The sequence below is a fragment of the Octopus bimaculoides genome, chromosome 10, assembly GCF_046866305.1.
Source record: "Octopus bimaculoides isolate indiv1 chromosome 10, ASM4686630v1, whole genome shotgun sequence".
NCBI classification, from domain to species: Eukaryota; Metazoa; Mollusca; class Cephalopoda; order Octopoda; family Octopodidae; genus Octopus; species Octopus bimaculoides.
Genome location: NC_142937.1, coordinates 72610741 through 72630096, shown reverse-complemented (window position 1 = coordinate 72630096; position 19356 = coordinate 72610741). Strand labels below are relative to the sequence as shown.

General features: G+C 37.0%; 2 protein-coding genes across 4 annotated transcripts in view; one reads left to right on the top strand and one right to left on the bottom strand.

The window, feature by feature from the left end:
- Positions 1-1389, top strand: part of LOC106871864 (tubulin-specific chaperone cofactor E-like protein) — a 36225-nt gene extending 34836 nt beyond the window's left edge. For both annotated transcript variants that reach the window (XM_089358797.1, XM_089358798.1), the window contains one exon: positions 638-1389. In XM_089358797.1, the coding sequence (XP_089214923.1) occupies positions 638-803 (166 nt within the window). In that variant the 3' untranslated portion in view covers positions 804-1389. The remainder of the gene's footprint in view (positions 1-637) is intronic.
- An 11826-nt stretch (positions 1390-13215) lies between these two features.
- The window catches only part of LOC106871870 (U11/U12 small nuclear ribonucleoprotein 25 kDa protein), a 35409-nt gene continuing 29268 nt past the window's right edge, over positions 13216-19356 (bottom strand). For both annotated transcript variants that reach the window (XM_014918611.3, XM_014918610.3), the window contains exon 6: positions 13216-13328. In XM_014918611.3, coding sequence (XP_014774097.1) covers positions 13262-13328 — 67 coding nt within the window. In that variant the 3' untranslated portion in view covers positions 13216-13261. The remainder of the gene's footprint in view (positions 13329-19356) is intronic.

Genomic DNA, 19356 nt, shown 5'->3' with positions numbered 1-19356 from the left:
GAAACCCCCTGATCCCCAAACTATGCTCCCTGTTGAATAATATTATTCTAGAGATTCTTCAGAGGAACCTCATTTTGGCTGCTTGTATTTTTTTCACTCATTATATAACATTCATAACCATAGACGAAGATACAGAAACCAAATTAAAGCTTTGACCTTTTTTTGCCAACTTCTCCTCTTCTAAGGATCAAATATTGGAGCTTGAAATTCTAGCATCCAAATGTAATCTCTGCTTTCCATAAATTTTATGAGCTCGATTGACTTGTGAAGCTATTGTGGAAGTGGTATCACAATTGGTGGGTGCAAGAAGAGTCAGATGATATTTGCTGGCAACATAGTGTTACTTGGCTCATCAGAAGGTGATCTCCAGTATGCAAGGCAGAGATAAGAGTAAGTGTTGCAAAGGCTGAGGCATTGGCTCTCTCAAGAATGTCCTCCCAATGCATTCTGTATGTTAGTGGGACATCACTGAGACAAGTGGAGTAGTTTAAGTATCTCAGGGCTGTATTTATGAATGATGGATGACAGGAAGCTAAATTGAATAAAAGTAATTAAGAAGAAAACTAACTGACCATTAGAAATCTTCAAACTTTTTTTTAAATTTAAAATCATTTTTTTTTTTTTTTTTTTTTTCCAGTGGCTTCAAGATGTACCATTTTCCATGCAGTCCGGAACATGGAGATTCTGAAATGGCTGAACTCCAAGAACTACGCTTAGACTCCCTGCCTCTCAGCCGCTTTGATATCCTTGACCAAGATGAAATCCACATACATGACAGTTCTTTCCTGTGCTTAAGTGTTTAAACTGATGTCTTCCTAAAAGCTTTTTTTTTTTTGAACCAACATCACTAATTTAATATATATATTTCAGTACAGCTAAGCAAAAACAAAGAAAGAAAGACTTTATGAAAACTTAGTTTAGCAATAAGCATTTTCAATAAGCTATTAAACTTCATTAGTTAAGTGAAAAATACTAAAACTTAAATTTAGAAATTAAGAGATATGATATATTTTCATTTGATTTTTTCTTTCTCTAAATTTTTTACCATTTTGGATTCCAGTTTTCCTTGTAAAAAATCTAGTACAAAATATTCCTAAGAGAATGGAACTTAAAATCCTGTGGTTCATTATACTTCATTTTTTATTTATGGATGTGTTATGTAAATGAAAAAAATGCTTCGTACATGTATCCAGCTTTACAGGAAAATGTCAACTGCCAAATATCAGATATGGTCTTTGTGGTGACTGTTTTAAAATCATCTTTTTATACATCCATTCAACCCAGTACAACATTGAGAAATTTTCAGATATGTCTTCTACCCATCTATATTCATTAATTCTAAATGTTTAAAATCTTCGTTTTTGTTAATCATTATATTTAAGAAACATTTCTTTGTTTTTACTTGTTCTTTTGGGGGATTATTATTAATATTTTTCCATTTACAGATATTTGTGTGTAGAAATATTTTCTATTTCTTTGCTTAATTAGATATCAATTTATTTTTCATAATCAGTGGTTCAGCTTTTAAGTGATTACATTTTCTAGAATGTAGTATGACCATTAATGAAGTGCAACTTAAGTATGTGTGTGTGTGTGTGTACATGATATGTCATTCACACACACACATACATATTTTATTAGTTCAAGTTTAGCCATATATTTTTTCCATACCTGCCATTTCTGAGCACCATGTGGATGTTTCTTAACTCTGTATTATTAGCTGATATCCAGTTATTTAATACTCAGTACCAAACGGATTGGTGATATTGGTTGAAACGGATCTATAATATTGTATGCTTTGATCAATATATATATATATATATATATATATATATATATATATATATATATATACATATATATGTATATATATATATATATATATATATAATGTTTGTCTGTTATAAATATTATATATAGAAATAGCCATGTTGATTAAGTGCAGGTTTACCAACCAAAGTGTCAACATTTCACATCTTGCAACTGACACTGTACTCCCTCAGTATCTCACTCTCAACAATCCATTCCATTTAGATATAAACAGATTTCATAGTTTCATTCAATAATAATATAATCTTGTAACTAGTGAAAGCTTTTTTATAATTATTCAGTGCTCTGTCCTTGAACTTAAAAGAAGCTAACAGAAATGCACTTCAGTGTATCTACACAGAGCTAAACCATTAAACAGATATTTTTCAACATTTAATTGAAAGTGACATTCAAGATTTCACACACACATATAAAAGGTGAAGATCCCCTTTGGTCATGAATGACCATGGGATTGCACCTAGAAAGTTCCCTTCTGAGGCACAATTCTGGGTAAAGTTGTTTATGGAAGACCAGCAGTCATCCCATGCATACCAGCCTCCCCTCTCCATGCCTCCAATGTTATCCAAGGGAAAGACAAAGGTTGATACAGCTTGGCATCCGTGACATCACAGCTTATTTCTACAGCTGAGTGAACTGGAGCAATGTGAAAATAAATTGACTTGCTCAAGAACACAACACACAGCCTGGTCTGGAAATCAAACTCATTACCTCATGATTTTGAGCCCGATGCTCTCACCACTGAGCCATATATCTACATTTTATTTTTTATCTTTTACTTGTTTCAGTCATTAGACTGCAGCTATGCTAGAGCCCTGCCTTGATGAATTTTTAATTGAATGAATCGACTCCAGTAGTTTTTTTTTTTAAAGCCTGGTACTTATTCCACTGAACAGCTAAGTTACTGGGACATAATTACACAAACACAAGTTGTCAAGCAGTGGTGGGGAACAAACAGACACAAAAACATACACACCTAGATGTACATATGACAAGCTTCTTTCAATCTCTGTCTATCAGATCTACTGACAAGGCTTTGGTTGGCCTGAGTCTATTGTTGAAGACACTTGCCCTAGGTGTCACACCATGGAAGTGAACCCGAAACGTGGTCGGGAAGCAAATATGTATATGTATATTTACGTATATATGTATCTCTCTCTTTCTCACTTTCTCTTTTTGTGTACATTTATATATATTTATATATAAGAGTATATGAAACACATTGTCTAGATAATATACGATGAATAGTTGAATAAAAATGTCTTGCAACTTGTTGAGGAACTGCCTAAGATTTTGTGGGGTGGAATGTTATGTCATACATTGAAGTGGATTTTCCCTGTTGATTTTTAAGATCTAAGAGGATTTCAGTCCATAAATACAGAACTCGTAGTATTTTTAGTACCGTAATATGATCACTTCTTACAGGCATTTCAAACTACACTTCTTTCTGGTACCTATCATCAGCTAAGTTAACTGGATCATTGGATCATTAAGAGTCGTCTGATCTTGCAAAAAAACAGTGCAATATTGCTGATATGATATGTGCTAAGGATCTCATGAGAGGCCCTTTATGTAGTCCCTTAATTTCATAGAAGTTGCAACCAAATGATCCCTACCATCTTAAATAAGGAAGGCTTGTCCTTTCAGGTGCCAGTGCCACTTAAAAAGCACCTGTGCCGGTGGCACGTAAAAAGCACCCAGCACACTCTGTTAAGTGGTTGGAGTTAGGAAGGGCATCCAGCCACAGAAACCATGCCACAACAGACAGTTTGAGTCTGGACAGCTCCATGTCAAACCGTCCAACACGTGTCAGCAAGGAAAAGTGGACGTTAAACAATATGTTGGATTATGTAGTCTTAAGCATGACCCTAAAAAAAATATGAAATTCTCAACTGAAATGCTTTTGATCGTAAGTTTTTATCTGAAAGAGCTGACTTGAGGCTAAACAACCACATCATGCTATTGTTGTTAATTTCTTTATTTCTATAGTCAATACGCACAGCTTCTTGTGCTATATATATAGTAGATTCTTTCAATTATTGGTAGTTTGGTGGAAGAGTTATTCCCCTTTAACATTTAATTCTTTGTTTATCACTTCTGTTTGTAACTCGAAAAGTATGCCTTTCAGTAGTTAATGTTGGCATTTTGGTTGATATTCTTCTCTAGACTGCTACCTTTCTCAAAACTCTCAGAATTCCATACCTTTTGTATGCATGTTTGCTGTGTGAGCGATTGTGTGTGCGAGCTTATATAATCATTTTACAGAATATTTAATGCAAAAAATAATTTCTAGTGCACGGCCACTGGCTTTCAGATTCCTTGTGGTTTACAGAAAAATGTGTCAAGTGTTTATTTTTGTGGTACGAATACCAAAGTGTGCTTAGTACACACTTTTGCTAGAAGTATGTAGAGTCTTAGATATGTTTGTCATATTTAAGGTAAACAAGTTTACACGTCTGGACCTAAATCTTTTAATGAATAAAGTCAACCATAAGGTTGAATGCATTCAGTCTTTCAGCCCAGACATGTAATTCTGTTTACCTGACATAGACAAACCTGATATATATAATATGCATGCATATAAACATAATTAAGGGATCAGCAACAGTTGCTTCACTCCTTGATAGTAAACCACAGATTTTCTGCGGCATTGCTTGTGACGCACATGGTAATTCTTGAGGAGGGATAAGAACTGGCTGGCCTATGTAGGTTCGGAGATGGTTTCATATTGTGCTGATGCACGATGTCGCTCGGTCGTGCATGCACAATTGCCAGCATCGTCGAATTTGCAACTGGAATATCATACTGATGAGGAAATGAAAAGTTTTTACCTTTCTAAGCCAGAAACACGTCTATGATTAACTAAGACTGGTTAAGTTCGTTATTTTTTCTTCTTGTTTTGCCTTTGTGAGTTACAAGTATTGCTATCTGTTGGAGCTTCAGCATTTTAGCTGCTATTTCTGAACTTCGGTATGTGGTGAAGCAACTGTTGCTGATCCTTTAATTATATTTATAAATGTATAAAAACTTTTAAATAAGTTCTTCACCGATAATGGTGTTTACATACTGAAGGGCTTGGTAAAAATTATTAATTATTAATTTGTTAATAAATTAATAAATTGATAATCCTTTACCCTTTTATTTGTAATATGCATGTATATATATATATATATATATATATACAGCATAGTCATCTAAAAGTCCATAAGTCAGGAAAAAGATGCACTATCAGTAGAGTGGGTATATTATCCGAAGTGTACAGTATTGTATATCCAACATGGCTGATCTTACCAATTGGTTTCGCGCTAGGGGTACAACGGAGTGATAAGGTAATAACTCGATTATATAACCCTATGCTCATCAGAGGTAGCCAATTTCATTCCATATCTGCTACCTCTGACGAGCATAAGGTTATATAATCGGATTATCACCTAACACTCTGTCGTACCCTTAGCATGAAACCAATTGGTAAGATCAACCATAATGGATATATAATACTGTACACTTTGGATAATATATATATATGTAAAATGAAAAAAACATGAAAATATATGTGAACAAGAAGGGGAACTGATAGTACTGAATACCAGATGTAGTGTTTAGAAGTAGTTATATATTATGTTATTGGCAAATATGTAACACCATCTCTAAAAATGATTCTAAATTATGTAAATTTTTATTAAGTGTAATCTTAACAAACTTTCATCTGTAAATATATAAAACATTTTCAAGGAAAATTCTAACTGCTTGCTAAAATGTTAGTAAGAATTTGATTTTTAGTTTTATTTTTTCATTATATTTTTTCTTTGTCCTTTACATGTTTTGAAAAATATCCCCCCCCCCCCAAAAAAAATTATTCTTTCCTATCTGACTAATTTTACATGAATGAATATTTGGTGTTAACTTATAGTACAAGCTTATTATTAACTTTTAGCTTCATTGTTTTGTTTTTTTTTGTGACCTTTCATATCCTAATGATTATTATGCCACACACAGCTGTTAATAAACTAAGTCCCTAATTAAATTTCATTTCAATTTAAGCTTTTGAATTATATTTTTAAGCAATCAGCTGTGTAATACATTTAAAATGTAGTATTTTCAGTTGGCAGTTATATGTATATAAGCCAAAACACTAATGGTTAACAGCTTCTTGTTCACATTTCTTTGCAATTCGATTTCACTTAAAGCAAACATACTGATGAATCTATCTTCTCACAGATCACATCAATGTGTAACATTTTGGTTATGGGTTTTTATTTTTACTTTTTCTTTTTTAAATTCTATTTGTATTTTAGCAATGTATCCTTTTCTTTTACTTCAATTTGAAATTCTGCATTAGAATTTCCCAAATTCTCTTTTTTTTTTTTTTTCAATAAATAATGAGATTGGTAAAATTTCAATTATAAAACGCCATAAAGTAAAATCCTTTCAATATCAGTTCATTAATATCATTATTTAGTATAGTAGTAGTAGTAGTAGTAGTAGTAGTAGTAGTAGCAATGTTAGTCAAGGGGTAGAGAACTTGTACTGTGTATTTCATAACTGCAAAAGTTTTGTCATGCTATTCTCTGTTCAGGTCATGACTAGGACAGTTTTACCTTTCATTTCTCTAACAGTAGATATAAAATATGTGCCAATAATATATGGAGCGTTAATTCATTGACAACACTCTGTTTTTTTTTTTATTATTATAAAAAGCCCTTGCAACTAGTCAAAATAATTCATTTTTGCCTTATGATTTTTTTTTCCATGTCTTAGATTTGTTTCATCTCATTTGAAATAGTTGAGAATGTATTTTACTAGACCTACATAGGGTACAAACTCTTGTAGAATTTTTATGTCCTTTGTAAATTTTTAATTACTGTGACAGATTTTAAATACAATATGATATTGTTGTTCTCAATTATTGGTTTACTTTATATATATATATATGTGTGTGTGTGTGTGTGTGTGTTACCAAAAAGTTTCCATTTAAATTTATATTTCATGGAAATGTATTCGCATTTATCGCTATCATTATAATGTTGGTGCTATCTTACATTGGATTTTAGGCACATAAGTTGAAATTCATTCATATGAGTGCCTCTATCATGACTTTTATACATACCCAGAATATGAATTCACCACCATAACCTTTCAATACATACAGAAGCAAAGTCACCAGCCAGATACAGTTTGTATTGATGGTTCACTAGTAGTGCAATCAAATCCACTTTATGTACGTTATATATTTGAGCAGTGCACTTAATTCTACATTGTTTCAGATTATTTGTTTGTTGGGGAACATGTGGTAGCTAGACCATTTCAGAATGTACACCTCTGGTCACATGCTATTCAAGGGGAGTTTTATCACTCATCTACTCTTAAATGCTCCTTGGAGTTCAAGAAACATTCACATGGTATTTATATTTAATCATGGTATCCATGCATGCCTTATGAATGAAACTTGGTACACAGAAACCTATCAGGTAACTGTACATGTTATTGAGTGATAGACTTAATCTAACATTATCAAATGGCCCTTGAGTACCTGGCAGGTGTCCACTCCCAAGCAAGCATTCAGAAGAGGTCTCTAGTCTGACGATATCAATGTCTTCTCCCTCTTTGTTCTCACCAACCTTAGAGGTTCTGTAAAGGAAACGGAAAGGTCATCACCATGGACAATGCACTCCTAATGTTGTCTACTTACATCTTAATGGACTGAGATAATTTTAAGTGCCTTGGTCATAAACTCAGTCCAGTGTTAGTAATGGGATATGAAAATTTTTAAATAAGTAAATAAACAAATAAAACCCCATTGATCCTTCAGTAGGTGGACTGACAGCATTTTGTTCATTGTGGTTGCTCAGCTTTTGAGCTGGAAACAAACCTACGAACCATTAATGAAAGATGATTGCTACATTTTTAAAATGTCTTCTCAAACAGTGGATTAGAATTTACTGCAGTGTAGCATCAAAAAGTGCCTTAATGAAGAATAAAAAGGAAAAAAATTCCATTTCCTTACAATTGTTATATTTTTTTTGTTTATTTATTCTGAACAGTTGAGATAGTTTGTAGTAGGAGGCTTTTTTTGTTTTTTTAACTTGTATTTAGTATTATTGTGAACACAGGATTTAAGGACAATGATTTAGATGTCTGTGTGTATTTTTATTATTACTATTATTTCTTTGTTTCACCCTTAGTTGATGGAAAGGGACTAAATCGTTATTATTGGTGTTGTTGTTCTTGTTCTTGTTGAGTAGTTCCTGTGACGTCTGGAGTAGTTCAGTGATAGACATACATACAATTCAAGATTTAATACACAAAATATATTGGTTAGTCTGGAATAGCTCTTGCCCATGCATACTCTCACAAGTTTTTATTTTCTATCAATCCCTCTCTCTCTCTATCTATCTATATATATATATATATATATATATATATATATATATATATATATATATATATGTGTGTGTGTGTGTGTGTGTGTGTGTGTGTGTGTGTGTGTGTGTAGGTTTCGTGCCAATGCACAAAACTCTTGGACCTTGAGTCACTGTTGCTTCTGCTAAATATCAATAAATATATATATATATATATACATACACACACACACACACACACACACACACACACACACACACACACATATATATATATATATCAATTACCTGTATTGACCAGGCTATTGGATGTTGTTACACACCACTGGTCACAATGCACTTCCAATTCTTTCTTGATTGTGGCCTTCTTTCCCATCTTGGCCCAAATCATTTAACTGAATCGTCTTCCTATCATTGTGGAGGGCTTCCAAGTGACATCTCCTGATCTCTTAGATACCACCTGGCAACTGCATGGGTCCAGTTGTTGTCTAGCCCAACAGAACTTGTGCTCTTGGTATTCTGTGATCACAACATTTACTCCAATCTTTTCTTGAATTATCTCATTTCAGATATCCTCTTGCAATGATATTCTTTGCATGGATGTTTCCATGGTTCTGTATATCATAACCAATCAATATTCCTCCCTCTTTGTAGTAGCCCATGTCCCACATGCATATAAGAACACGTGTTGGACAGTATTGTTGAAGAGAGGGCATGTAGGATTAATGTTTTTTTTTTTTTTTGTAATGATCACATCAGAGTTAAGCAATGTGGTCACACAGATGATGAAATCACATGAGGTTGATCAGAAGGGAAGAGCTACTACATTGTGTTCTGCTTGTTATATCTTTGTGCCTTATACTGTTGGATCTGTGACCCAAAATGGTTACAATTGATCTTTTTTTTTTCCTCTTTGCTTTTCACCTTTCCAGTGTCAATAAGATAAAGTACCAGTCACGTACAGGGCTTGGTTTAATTAAACTAAAGCCTTCTCTTCCATAAACAGATTGGCAGAATCATTAGAGCATTGACAAAAAAAGTGCCTTGCAATATTTGTTCCAACTCTATACATTCTTAGTTCAAACCCCACCTATGTCAACTTTACCTTTCATCCTTCTGAGTGTTGATGAAATTAAATACCAGCCAAGTACAAGGGTCGCTCTTATCTCCTATTGATCTTGTGGCAATATCAGAAAAATCTCTATTTTTTTATTAGGTGGAAGACAATGGTAGAGTGCCAGACTAAATGTTTTGCAGAATTTAATTACATTTCTTTCCTTTCACACTTAAAATTCCTTTAGGGTTGACTCCACCTTCCATCACTTTGGAAGCAATAACATAAAAGTGCCAGTAAATGTGGCTTTGTGCCTTTGTTATTAATTGTTACTGTTGTCATTATTATTACAAAAGGGGCAAGCTGGCAGAATCATTAGAGCGCCAGAGGGAAATGCCCTGCAGTATTTTTTATGCTCTGAGTTTAAAACTTACCAAAGTCGACTTTGTCTATTACCCCTCCAGGCTCAATAAAATAAAGTGCTAGGATTGATGAGTTGACCAGCCCCTTCCTTTTAAAGCTGCTGGCCTTGTGTCTAAATTAGAACCATTATCATCATCATCATCATCATTAATTATTATTATTGTAACATGATCAAAGTCTAGATCTTCCAATTCATTTCTGCATTCCTGTCAGAATCTATTAATTTCCTCTGAGATTTGCTTTGTTCAGTTATGTTGTATGAACTACTCTAGGAGTTTTTAAGGTAACCTCTGAAAGTGTTATGGTTATAATGAAAAGTCACCAGGGTTATAGGTACATTGATAATTGTGGAATGTATGTTCATAAGTATCTCCCTACTATCTCAAAATAGCATGTTAGTGTGGAATTGAGGAATTACAAGAAATAAAGCATTCTTGGTTGTCTATAATAAATACTGATGCTCTCTTGATTTTTTTTTTGTTTTTTTGTTTTTAATTTCCAGTCATCATATATATGAACGAATACTCAGGCTTGGGACTGATTCAGTCTTACAGAGTTCTTGTTTTTGTTTTGTTTGTTTGTTTTTTTGTCAACTATATCCTTTATCTCTGACACCTTAGTGATAAAAAGATACAAAAGAATTCAGTTAAATTTCTTTCTGTGCAAAAATCAAAGAGTATGAGGTTAGTTAGCATTAAAGAAAAAATGTTTTTCATCAGATCTAAAGCATAGTGGAAGCTATGTATTGTGATCATTTTGGGGCAGAGCCCTTTGGCTAATTAGTATTCATCAATAGAAATATGTGCAATAGTGAATTTTTGCAATTATTATTATTAAGGCAGAATCATTAGCATGCCAGACAAAACGCTTAGCAGCATTTTGTCCATCTTTATGTTCTGAGTTCAAATTCTACTGAGGTCGACTTTGCTTTCATCCTTTTGGGGTCAATGTAACTGACTAGTTCCTTCCCTCAAAATTTCAGGCCTTGTGCCTATAGTAAAAAGGATTATTATTATTCTTGTTATTTTTCATTTTTAATGATTAAGATGTAACTTAAAATAAATTATTGATGACATTACAGAAATACCTAGAATATGGAATTATGTTAACCTTAACTTTTATTTATGTAAAAAATTATTGTTTTCATAAGCTGTTTCATCTTAATGCTAGTCACATTACTGAAGAATCTTAGTGGTTAGTGAAGAATCTTTGAGAACATAAGGAGACAAATTGGCAGTCATCAAAGTTTTCTGGGATACTTAGCAATATTTATTCTGGCTCTTTGTGCTTTGAGTTCAAATCCTGCCAAGGTCAACTTTGCTAGTCATCTTTTTAGGGTTGGTAAATAAAGCACTGGTTAAAATATAAGGATCAATTCATTTCTTCTCTCTCTCTCTTTCACTCTTAGAACTAACAACAATTGACAAGATGACATCTAGTTAAAAAAAAAAAAAGACAAGAAACTACTTTCGTATCTTCCAGGAAATTTCTATGACAAATACTATGTACTTGACATGGAAGTCATCGGGTACCATTTGTCAACCGTATGGCCAAATTTTTTCTTTACTTTGAGAACATTACCTGAAGACTGTAGTCAGTTTCCAGCAAACCCTATCATTAAACAAGTATTATTATTTGAATAACTAATCTTTTGGTCTATTTATGAAATGCAAAACCTACATTATTTTAGTTTACGTTTTACAAAATCACTTTTGAATTTTCTTATGAATGGTATAGTTTTACAAATTAAAAAATTTCCATATTAAAGCTATTGCTTTTAATTATTTTTGTTTGAACAGGCTTACAATACAAAGTCAGGTGATCTATTATTCCATCTATATTGTGAGACATATTCCATTTAAATTTAGGACTCATAATATATGCCCTTCTCACCAGGGTGTTTTTAAGGACAACAAAAGATATTTTTTTGTGGGAGATTTTGCTACATGAAAAAGATTGAGTGATTATTGCGAAGCTTCTTTGTTTGTTTCCATATAAATTGAAGGTGATGTTTTTACTATCCAATGCCTTATCTATTCCTAACCACTTAGCCACAATACTTCCTTTTTTTTTTCCAATTTGGAAAACATAGGTAAATAATGTTAAATATTTTGCCTTATTTTAGAATACAATGCTTATAGCAAAGTTTAAACTTATTACTTTGTGATTAATATTTCAGTGCCTTAATCTTGTATCCACTCAGCTTTTATGGGTTTTAACAGAAAATATAAAATGTACTCAATATTTTTCAGCCAGAGAATTAATTTCTTATACATTTATTAACATACTGATCAGATATAATCTGATATAAAATTTACTTCTTGTGTCCTTCTGTATTTGGTTAAATTTTTAAATATTTTCTTCACTTCCATAAAAAAATTTAAAAAATCTGAACTCCAATCAACACGCATTTAATGTTAGTTCAAAACTACAACTTGGTTTTTTATTTTTTAATTCAAATTTTAAATGTTAACCCTGTATATCTGTCATTTATTAAAGTATCATTTTCATAGTTTGATCTCGATGGATTCACATTTGAACATTTGTATTAATTGCCATGTTTGTTGTTTTCTTTTTCCTTTTTTCTTTCCTTATCCAACTTTTCATATTTTCTCTCTTTAATTATGTTTTGTTTATGAAATGTTTTGTTATGAAAAATAAATTGATAGTTTCAAATATCTTATATCTGCTTCATATTTTTTTTATTTATAACTTCTTTTTTTTTTAAATCAAGCATTTCACACCTTTACTGTGTTATACCTTATTTAGTATTTATCTTCTTGAGGGAAGATTGAAGACTTTGGTTTTATGATGTAGTTCAACAAAGGGATATGCTTGAAGAGTTTCTTTATTAATACCACACAGATGGATTGAACCTAGGATCTTGTGGTTGTGAAAAGAACTTCTTAACCATTTGGCCATCCTGCATCCACATTCTACTGCTGGTGATACATAAGAAGCACCCAGTACAATCTGTAAAGTGCTTGGCATTAAGAAGGGCATTCAGCTGTAGAAACCAAGTCACAACAGACTAATGGAGTCTGGACAGCTCCCTGACTGAGCAGCTCCTGTCAAACCATCCAACATGGAAAACAGATGTTAACCGATGGTGATGAAATTATAAGTAAAGAAAACCTTATTACAGACATAGTTTCATGTTCAGCCCCATGGCACAGCATCTTGAGCAAATTTCTACAACAGAACTGGGATGACCATTGCCTTGTGAGTGAATCTGTTAGATGAAGCCTGTGAAGATGTGTGTGTGTGTGTCCAACCATGTTTGTATTTGTCTCTAACTACTTGACAGCCAGTGTTGGTTTGTTCATATCTTTGTAACTTAGTGATTTGACAAAAAAGAAACCATGAGAATAAGTAGCGGATGTAAAAATAAGTACTGTGATCAATTCAATCAACTAAATCTTTTAAAGCAGTGCCCCAGTATGGCTGCAGTCCAATGACTGAAACAAGTAAAAAAAATAAATTACAGAATTGTTCTGTAGGTGTTTTGTGAGGTAAATTATATACCACACATAAGAAAAACAAATTAGAGAATTGTTTCTAAAAAATATCTTTATATACAAAGATGAAGAATGATGTCCTAAACTGTTCCTTGCTGTTTTAATCTGTGTTTGAAGGTAACATCTGCTTTGTTCCTGATACCATACCTACAAAATAAAGAACATTATAATAACAATAAAAGTTAGCATTCCCATAATTCTACAAGAAACCCTACATGGAGCAATTATAAATTTGTTTGTTTTTGTATTATTTTTCTTCTTACAGTTTAGCTGGAGGATGAATGACAGCACACCTAACCCTTGCCATGTTTGTTGAGTTTAGTGACTAACAGAAGGATGGAAGTAATCTTCAAACCAGGCATGGACCTGGCTGTGTGGTCCCAGGTTCAGTCCCACTGCATGGCACCTTGAGCAAGTGTCATCTACTATAGCCTCAGGCCTACCAAGGTTTTGTGAATGGATTTGGGAGATGGAAACTGAAAGAAACCCATCACATGTATGTCCCACTACTGCTTGACAACTAGTGTTAGCTTGTTTAGATCTCCATAACTTAGCAGTTTGGTAAAAAGAGACCGATAGAATAAGTACCAGGCTTGAAAAAGAGAAAACGGAAAAAGTACTGGGGTCGATTTATTTGGCTAAAAACTCTTCAAGATAGTGCCCCAGCATGACCGCAGTCTAATGACTGAAACGTGTAAAAGATAAAGAACCACAAGATTCTATGTAGTTTCTCTCAACCAAATAAGATTACTTCACTTCATAAAAAATTAACATTTCCCCAGGGTACAGTGTTTTCATCTCAACTGTACGGAGCAACAGAGACAAACAGCATTTCATATACTATCTCAATATAGTTTACATGAATGTAAGGTGGATGAGCCGGCAGAATTGTTAGCACACTAGGCAAAATGCTTAGTGGCATTTCATCTCTCCTCATGTTCTGAGTTCAGATTGTAAGGACAGCGTCGATAAAATAAGGACCACTTGAGCACTGGGGTTGATGTAGTTGACTTACTCTCAACCCCAAAATTGCTGGCCTGGTGCCAAAATTTGAAACCAATATAGTTTATATGAATAATCAATCCTACAAAAGGAGAGACTGACAGAAATATTTACTTATGCTTTGAGAAGGGTAGGTCAATTGGTTGACAATTCATTTATCCCAAAGCTACAACTGTTCCAATTCATACAAATTAAAATGTCCACTGCACACCATGTCATACACATCATCATCATCATCATCGTTTAACGTCCGCTTTCCATGCTAGCATGGGTTGGACGATTTGACTGAGGACTGGTGAAACCGGATGGCAACACCAGGCTCCAGTCTGATTTGGCAGAGTTTCTACAGCTGGATGCCCTTCCTAACGCCAACCACTCAGAGAGTGTAGTGGGTGCTTTTACGTGTCACCCGCACGAAAACGGCCACGCTCGAAATGGTGTCTTTTATGTGCCACCCGCACAAGCCAGTCCAGGGGCACTGGCAACGATCTCGCTCGAAAATCCTACAGGAGCCAGTCAGGCGGTACTGGCAACGGCCACGCTCAAAATGGTGCATCTCATGTGCCACCCGCACAAGAACCAGTCCAGGGGCACTGGCAACGATCTTACTTGGCTTGCCGGGTCTTCTCACGCACAGCCCATTTCCAAAGGTCTCGGTCCGTAGTCATCGCCTCGGTGAGGCCCAATGTACGAAGGTCTTGCCTCACCACCTCAGCCCAGGTCTTCCTGGGCCTACCTCTTCCACGGGTTCCCTCAACTGTTAGGGTGTGGCACTTTTTCACGCAGCTATCCTCCTCCATTCTCACCACATGTCCATACCAGCGCAATCGTCTCTCTTGCACGCCACAACTGATGCTTCTAATGTTCAGCTTTTCTCTCAAGATACTTACACTCTGACGGGTATTCACATTGACATTACACATCCAACGGAGCATACTGGCTTCATTCCTTGCGAGCTTACGTATGTCCTCAGCAGTTACAGCCCATGTTTCACTGCCATGTAGCATGGTTGTTCGTACGCATGCGTCATACAGTCTGCCTTTTACTCTGAGTGAGAGTCCCTTTGTCGCCAGCAGGGGTAAGAGCTCTCTAAACTTTGCCCAGGCTATTCTTATTCTAGCAGCTACACTTTCAGCGCACCCACCCCCACTACTAACTTGGTCGCCCAGATAGCGGAAGCTATCGACTACCTCTAGTTTTTCACCCTGGAATGAGATAGAAGTTGTTTCCTGTTTGTTTGCAGTCTTTATTGCACCTGAACATCTGCCACAAACAAAAACTAACTTGCTAGTTAACCTGCCTTTGATGTTGCTGCACCTCTTATGTGTCCATAGCTTGCACCGGGTACATCTTATAGAGTTACTACCTACTCCTTTTCTACATACTGAGCAGGGCCATCTACCTGAAGGGGTTTGTGTTTTATCTACCTTCCTACTTATTAGGATTTTGGTTTTAGCTAGGTTGACTCTAAGGCCCTTCAATTCTAGACCTTGCTTCCACACCTGAAACTTCTCCTCTAGTTCTGATAGTGACTCCGCAATTAGGGCAAGGTCATCAGCATAGAGGAGCTCCCAGGGGCAACCTGTCTTGAACTCCTCTGTGATTGCCTGGAGGACTATGGTAAATAATAGGGGGCTGAGGACGGAACCTTGGTGGACCCCTACCTCTACCCGGAATTCATTGCTGTACTCATTTCCAACCCTCACCTTACTGGCCGCATCTCTGTACATGGCTCGCACAGCTCTTACTAGCCATTCTTCTATCCCAAGTTTCCTCATTGACCACCAGATAAGGGATCGGGGGACCCTGTCAAAGGCTTTCTCCATGTCAACGAAAGCCAGGTACAGAGGTTTATCCTTGGCTAGGTATTTCTCTTGCAACTGTCTCACTAGAAATAAGGCATCAGTAGTGCTTTTACCTGGCACGAACCCAAACTGCATCTCATCTAAATTGATTCGCTCCCTAATTAGTTGGGCTATGACCCTCTCTGTAACTTTCATAACCTGATCTAACAGCTTGATGCCTCTGTAATTATTTGTATCTAAAGCGTCCCCTTTACCTTTGTAGCAGTTGACTATGATGCTGCTACACCAGTCATAGGGTATGACTCCTTCGTGTATCACCTGGTTCGTAATACGGGTGACTAGGCTATAGCCAACACTGCCAGATATTTTGAGCATCTCTGCAGTGATTCCTGATGGGCCGGGGGCTTTCCCGGTCTTCATACTCTTAATTGCTTTATCTACCCTGGTACTATCAACTCGGATAGCTGGTCCCTCTATTGGGTCGACATAAGGCAGGCTCTCTTTCTCCCATTCATTCTCTTTATTAAGCAATCTATCGTAGTGGCATCTCCAGACCTCTTTCTTTGCATCCTCATTTAATGCAAGCGTACCATCATCCATGCGAACACATTTCTCTCCTACAACATCACTATTCTCTCTCCTACACTGTCTTGCAACCCGAAATACCTCGAGTCTTTGGTCCTCACGGCGCAGAACATTGGCAAATCTTTCCTTATCTGCTTCCCCTCTGGCTAAATAAACCTGTCGCCTAGCCTCCCTTCTGGCACATTGGTACAATTCCCTGCTACCACCATTCTTCCAGTCCTTCCAAGCTTGTTTCTTTTGTCTAATAGCCCTGTCTACCTCCTTGTTCCACCACCACGTTACTCTGGGTTGGGAGGGGACCTTACACCACCCACAAATCTGGTCGGTGGCTTTCAACAGGTTGTCCCGCAGAAATCTCCAATTGTCTTCCACGTTGTATGATGCTATATCCCCTTCTATTTCGTTAAATGCTTCAAGTAACTTGTCTCTAAGTCTCTGTCCGTTTGCAGGGTCTTTAAGCTTCCACACCCTTCTTCTCCAAGCCTGTCTAATTCTGGGCACCCATTTTGCCTTGATCCCAAAGTCGCTAACTACTAATCTATGTTGTGGGGTACATTCTTCGCCAGGGTAGGCTTTGGCATTTATAAGCCGCCCTCTTTCCCTATTTCTGGCGAGGATGTAGTCGATTTGGCTAGAGTGTCTGCCGGAGCGGTAGGTGACTAGGTGACTGGCAGGTTTCCTGAAGTTGGTATTGCAGACCATAAGATTGGTTGCATCACAGAACTCCAGCAGTCTGGTTCCCTCCTCGTTGCGGGAACCGAAGCCATAGCCTCCATGTATGCCATGGAAGCCCCCAGCACGACGTCCGACATGACCGTTGAAGTCTCCAGCCACAAAGAGAAGGTCCCTGTCACTCGTCGACGAGGTAGTTTGCAAGAGGGTGTCATAGAATTGGTCTTTCAGACCATCTGGTAGCCCAGGTTGAGGTGCATAGGCTGAGATGACAGTAGCTAATCTATGATGAAGCACTAGTCTGATCTTAAGTACTCTGTCACTTACTCTAACAACCTCGATTACCTTATCCACCCATTTCTCCGCTAGAAGTATTCCTACGCCCCCGACCCCGTCAGTGTTCCCTGCCCAGAAAATCTTGTACCTGTGTTCTTTGCCTGTGAGGAACCTTGCAGAACCTCCTCTCCATCTTACTTCCTGGATGCAGCACATATCTACGCATCTCCGTTCAAGCATCTCAACAATTTCACCAGATCTACCTTTCAGCGTGCCGACGTTGAGAGTGCCAATCCTAACAGTATGGGTGTTGGGGGTGTGGGCCTGTAGCCTGGGAAGAGGAAAAGCAGTGTCATGTACCTGAAAAGAAAACTTGCAATTGGAAGAATTCATAAGCAAAACATTACCTACAACCTGCAAACATTTCTCAACCTTAATGCGCTACCCAAAGGTAGGGGAGAGGATGGCCAAGGCCACTAGATGGGTTCCGGGAGACAGCCGAGGTTGACAGGATGACAAAGGGATGAACTTCCGGTGGAGGGGTGGGATGACAGAGGAATGAACTTCCGGTGGAGGGGGTGGGATGACAGAGGAATGAACTTCCGGTGGAGGGGGTGGGATGACAGAGAAATGAACTTCCGGTGGAGGGGGTGGGATGACAGAGGAATGAACTTCCGGTGGAGGGGGTGGGATGACAGAGGAATGAACTTCCGGTGGAGGGGGTGGGATGACAGAGGAATGAACTTCCGGTGGAGGGGTGGGATGACAGAGGAATGAACTTCCGGTGGAGGGGGTGGGATGACAGAGGAATGAACTTCCGGTGGAGGGGGTGGGATGGCAGAGGAATGAACTTCCGGTGGAGGGGGTGGGATGACAGAGGAATGAACTTCCGGTGGAGGGGGTGGGATGACAGAGGAATGAACTTCCGGTGGAGGGGGTGGGATGGCAGAGGAATGAACTTCCGGTGGGAGGGGGTGGGATGACAGAGGAATGAACTTCCGGTGGAGGGGGTGGGATGACAGAGGAATGAACTTCCGGTGGAGGGGGTGGGATGACAGAGGGATGACAGACGAATGAACTTCCGGTGGAGGGGGTGGGAGGGCGGGTTACCGCCAGCGAGTAGAGAGGGCTCTTAATTGTAGATTTTAAATATTTGAGAGACAACAATGCATAAATCGTAATTTTTTAAAAGAGCAATGAATTCTGGGTGATTAGAATATAACGTAGCATGAATTTAGGAAGCTTAGAAAATGAATAAGCATGAATTTAAGACAACAACTGAATTCAATTGAATTTCATGGAGAGAAACAAGATAAATAATAAGGGACAAAAAACTAAAACGCAAGGTATTGAGATGTTTGAGGCCGTAAATAAATAAAAATCTCTATCTTATCTGCATCTTGGGTATTTCGTCGTAGTACGTCAGCGAGATAATTTAGAATGGGTTTCTCATTTATATATAGCCAGAACCTGAAGACCTTAAAGGAAAAACTACGAAGGGGAGAGAGAGAGGATGGAGGGGTAGACAGAGGCATGGCGGGAGAAAAGATCATCATCATCATCATCATATATATATATAAAGAGAGAGAGAGAGAGAGAGAGAGAGAGAGAGAGAGAGAGAGAGAGGGGGGACCAGTCAAGCAGCACATCACGCTGTAATTCTTGGGCTGAGAAATCAACACTTAAAAGCCATAATTTTAAGGAGCGATAAGAATTTTTGAATAAAGGAAAATGGGTAGTGGTGGTGGGTAGGTACCGCCAGCGAGTAGAGAGGGCTCTTAATTGTAGATTTTAAATATTTGAGAGACAACAATGCATAAATCGTAATTTTTTAA